Source organism: Pleurodeles waltl, chromosome 8 (assembly GCF_031143425.1).
Source record: "Pleurodeles waltl isolate 20211129_DDA chromosome 8, aPleWal1.hap1.20221129, whole genome shotgun sequence".
NCBI lineage: Eukaryota > Metazoa > Chordata > Amphibia > Caudata > Salamandridae > Pleurodeles > Pleurodeles waltl.
The window spans coordinates 1,140,852,827-1,140,856,850 of record NC_090447.1 but is presented as its reverse complement, the minus strand read 5'-3'; the positions used below and the strand labels follow the sequence as shown (position 1 = coordinate 1,140,856,850).

At 45.1% G+C, this 4,024-nt stretch overlaps 1 protein-coding gene across 1 annotated transcript; it reads left to right on the top strand.

Annotated features, from left to right (window-relative positions):
• Positions 1 to 1,678: 1,678 nt before the first annotated feature.
• Positions 1,679 to 3,679, top strand: ARL11 (ARF like GTPase 11). The gene is made up of 2 exons (XM_069205363.1): positions 1,679 to 1,828; positions 2,680 to 3,679. The coding sequence occupies exon 2, from the start codon at positions 2,690 to 2,692 to the stop codon at positions 3,230 to 3,232; it is 543 nt and encodes a 180-aa protein (XP_069061464.1). The 5' UTR covers positions 1,679 to 1,828; positions 2,680 to 2,689; the 3' UTR covers positions 3,233 to 3,679.
• The last annotated feature ends 345 nt before the right edge of the window (positions 3,680 to 4,024 follow it).

Sequence of the window (4,024 nt, the reverse complement as noted above, 5' to 3'; positions counted from 1 at the left end):
ATGGGCTGACTCACTTCCTGGTTGTGATGTCATCAGCTGTTTCGGTTTGCCGTTTTCGCAATTTGCGATTTTTAAATACCGTATTGCAAATTTTTTAGCGATTCGGTATTTGCAACTCACAAATTGCGTTTGCGAATTTTAAGAAATCACTATTACTGACTCACACTTTTGATACATTCCATTTTGCATTTCTAAAATAGCGATTTCTTAAAATTTGCTATTTGAGAAATGCAAACCGGGAGCTTGATACATCTGGCCCTGAGAGACTCCCTCCAGAGCTCTGTTGTAACTTGATTCTTCCGTCCTTCCAGAAAAAAAACATTAAAACCTTTCTTTTCCCCGGATTATTGCAGCACCCACCACTCTAGTTATCCCTTAGTTATGTGATCAAACTTTACCATTTGCCACAGTTTTCCAAAATGTCTTGGAGGGGGATTGTGGTAGTGGAGGAAGTCCTACTTTATTACAAAAGTATTTTGAAGCCCTCTTAAGTTAGGACCAATGCAAGGGACCCACTGTATTTTATAGTGCATCAATTGCCATTAACTGTCAAAGAAACTAGAATGGGAACCAGAATCATCACATTGTCTTTGGTAAATTTGGTGAATGTGTATTAATATTTACATTTGTTTTGCAAACATTATTTGAAGGTGAAACATAAAAGACCTTTAAAGATTGTTAAATTCTGGTATGCAGAAACCAACGTTACTAGATCAGTGTGCTTTAAGTTGCACTAAAGGTCACATATTGACAAAAAAAATGATTCTTCGTATTATGCATTGGACCGCAACAGTGATGTGACCCGCAGCGAGCTCCGACCCAAGTAGTTTTTATTTAGACTTTGAATTTGGCTCCGCCTCCATCACTTTGGGTCTAGTTGCGCCCTTGTCGGGTACGGTCAACCTTGTAGGGTAGCAGATGTTTCAGGCAATCTTGAAAAATCTCAAATAAAGGCTGAAAAAACGAAAGAAAAATAACATAGGTTTAATCAGTAAACGTTCCGTGGTTTCGCCCTATTTGTCTATTAGTGATACATAAATGCGACGTAAATACCCCAAAAAGTAGTTCATTTAAGACGTGCTGTGGCAAACAGCCGTTTCTTACAACATAAAAAAGCTTAATTTTAACAAGGAAGAATCGCTTCCGCTCGTTTCCTCATATGTAAATTCGCTTCCTCAAACGCGGCGGCAGTGCCCTCCAGAAAATGCGGAGCGTGGCTCCCGCGGTGTTAGGAAATAAAAACCACAAGTTTTGCCACATTCCGGCAGCTGCCTGTCAGCTAAAAATGCGCGTCTATTGATTTTCATTAGGGAGACAAGACATAAAATCCCCGAATAGCTGGTGAGTTAGGCGCCTTTGCCCACAGGTTGTCATTTGGCAGCCAGAATACTACACTCACCAACACTATGCACCACTGCTAGGTGGATAATGTTTAACTATGCGGGACTGCTCCGCCGCCTCGGCAGACCAGTTCGCAAGCCAGTTCCCGGACGCTCTGACTGCAAACCTCCCACATGACAGCAGGTGTGCAAGATTGTGCGACGAGCAAACACTGGAGACGCGGCGCTGCTCCCATTGGCTAAAGAGCCATAACATGCAAATGCAGAGGCAAGAGCGTTTCGTGATTGGTTAATGCGTGCACTGCTCCTTTTATCGGACAGGGGAATTTGCATCTTCGGCATCATATGAGACGTGCTCTCAGAAGACAGGCAGCTTCCTCAGCCTGACAGAAGCAGGGGAAGAGTTTGGCTTTTTAGCTGCACAATGAAGGGACAGATTGGAGCTTGGTAAAACGAAGACCTGTTGACCGCTTCGGAGGAAACTGTGGGTACGTACAATGCCCCAGGCCAAATATAGTTGTTATTCTAGGACTTCAATTGTCAAGGCTTTTGTTTTTATCCAGCGCACCAGTTAGTTTCTGTCCTACAACGCATGCCTCAGACCTTTCCCCAGCCGTCACCTTAAGAGCAGGGGAATCTCGCTTTGTTTTTCACTTTATGAATCGGGGTGTGGCGTGGGCTGGTATAACCCAACTGGCCCCAGTTTTGTTTTAGCTCCATATATTGCTCCTTTTTCTTGTCACGCGTGATTTGGTCACCTGTCACACGGTTCTGTTTTCATTTATTTACAGTCTGGTACTTGTGCTTTAGTGTATAACGTGAAATGCAAGATTGCAAGTGCTAGTGTGTTAAGTGAAAACTGCAGTCGCGGGCCGCTTGATACCTGTTAAGCGAACTAGGCATCCTCTTACTCACGAGAGAGGTTTCCTAAAGTTGCTAAGTATGAATCATGGGCCCACCTACATATCTAATCAGGAAACCTTTGAGCTACCTGTTCTGTGCACAATGGTCAAGGAAGCCTAGTGCTTCTAAGTGACGCAAGACCAACACCCTGAGCCAACACTAGCTTTTTGGAAATGAACACTGCATTCTGGGTATTGTAGTTTGACCTTTCCTGGAGAGGACGTTGGCCTACACTTTGCAGGGTTGCCAAGTGCTAAAATACCAGTGCGTCTCAGACTGTCATGAAAGACAGGGAACACTTGGCAGCTATGCACAGTGCAGCCCCTTTACATTCTTTAGTGGGATTTTATTCCTTCTTTATCTGAAGATTATACGCAACAGCTAACTTGCCAACAACACTTTTTTTTTTTTAATGACCGTTTTTTTGCTTTTGTAGGTTCTTCAGCATGGGTGCCCCCAACTCCAAACCCCAATATAAGAGGCAAGCAAAAGTGGTGATGATGGGCCTGGACTTTGCCGGTAAATCGACACTGCTGTACAAACTGAAGAGAAATCAGACAGTCGAGACATTCCCCACCGTAGGCTTCAATGTGGAATCCTTGGAAACTGACAGCCATGTGTCTCTCACTATCTGGGACGTGGGCGGACAGGATAAGCTGCGACCCAACTGGAAGGAGTACCTGGAGGACACCGACGCACTGATCTTTGTCATGGACAGCACGGACGAGGCGCGGCTGGAAGACGCCACCTCGGAGCTGTTAAACGTCTTGAACAATGACTTCATGGCCGGTGTCCCTTTCCTGGTCCTTGCCAATAAGCAGGACATGCCCAGCGCTTTACCCCTTGAGGACCTCGTGGCCAAACTCAAGCTGGAGGACTACAAAGACCGGGCATGGGAGATCAAGGGCTGCAGCGCCTGCACCGGGGAAGGGGTGCCCGAAGCCCTCAGCGCCGTGGGCAAGCTTCTAAAGCAGAGGAGACTTTCATGAAGGCGTCACTGGTGACCTCGTGCACATGTCTCCTGGTGCACAGGCGGCACTAGGAAGCAAGCTCTGCCGTGAACTGGAAAAACTGGTCTTCGTTCCAGAAATGGCCTCAAGTGTGTCAGAGGTGTATTTTTCAGTGATGCACGACTCTGATTTCAGACACAATGTTAGCAGTACGGATCTTCTTCGGTCACAGAATACATTTATTGTCTATCGTAAGAAAGCTTTCCAAGGCTCCCAGGACACCGGGAAAGTGATTATGAAAGACTAAAGTGAGAATACAAGTCATGTGTGTAACCTGGACCTCTAGAATGAGCTCATGTTAGCGCATTTAGCCAGAGGAAACAGAGTTAAGAGTCACAAATTCTATGCAGAGGGGGGAAATCATTTTTTGCTATGGCGCAGTTGTATCTTCACAACTAGTCTGCAATAAAAAAAAGTGAAATCGCATTTGGACTGGGATGTGCTGTGCTACTTGTCTAAGGCTTGCATATTATCCAAATGCTAATGCCATAAATCTATGTGAAAATCCTTAACTGTTTTCTTTTTAATTCGGGACAATGAAGCATCACATATTGTATATGTTGAGTCACAAGGAGGCGGGAATCAGGTATGTCTGGATATGGGAGAGGGGAACAAAGAACCAGGCTTTGTCAAACCGGCCAAAAGGCATGTTTGCAACTCTGTCAAGTTAGAAAATATCACTTGAACTGGGTGGAGGCCGGACAGCCCTTCTGTTCTGAACTGAGGAGTAGTCCCTTAAATTGAGAGTAGTGGTGGGACATTATCTTTTTG

Coding starts and splice junctions, on each gene's coding strand:
- ARL11 (XM_069205363.1), top strand. CDS start 2,690: ATGGGTGCCCCCAACTCCAAACCCCAATATAAGAGGCAAGCAAAAGTG.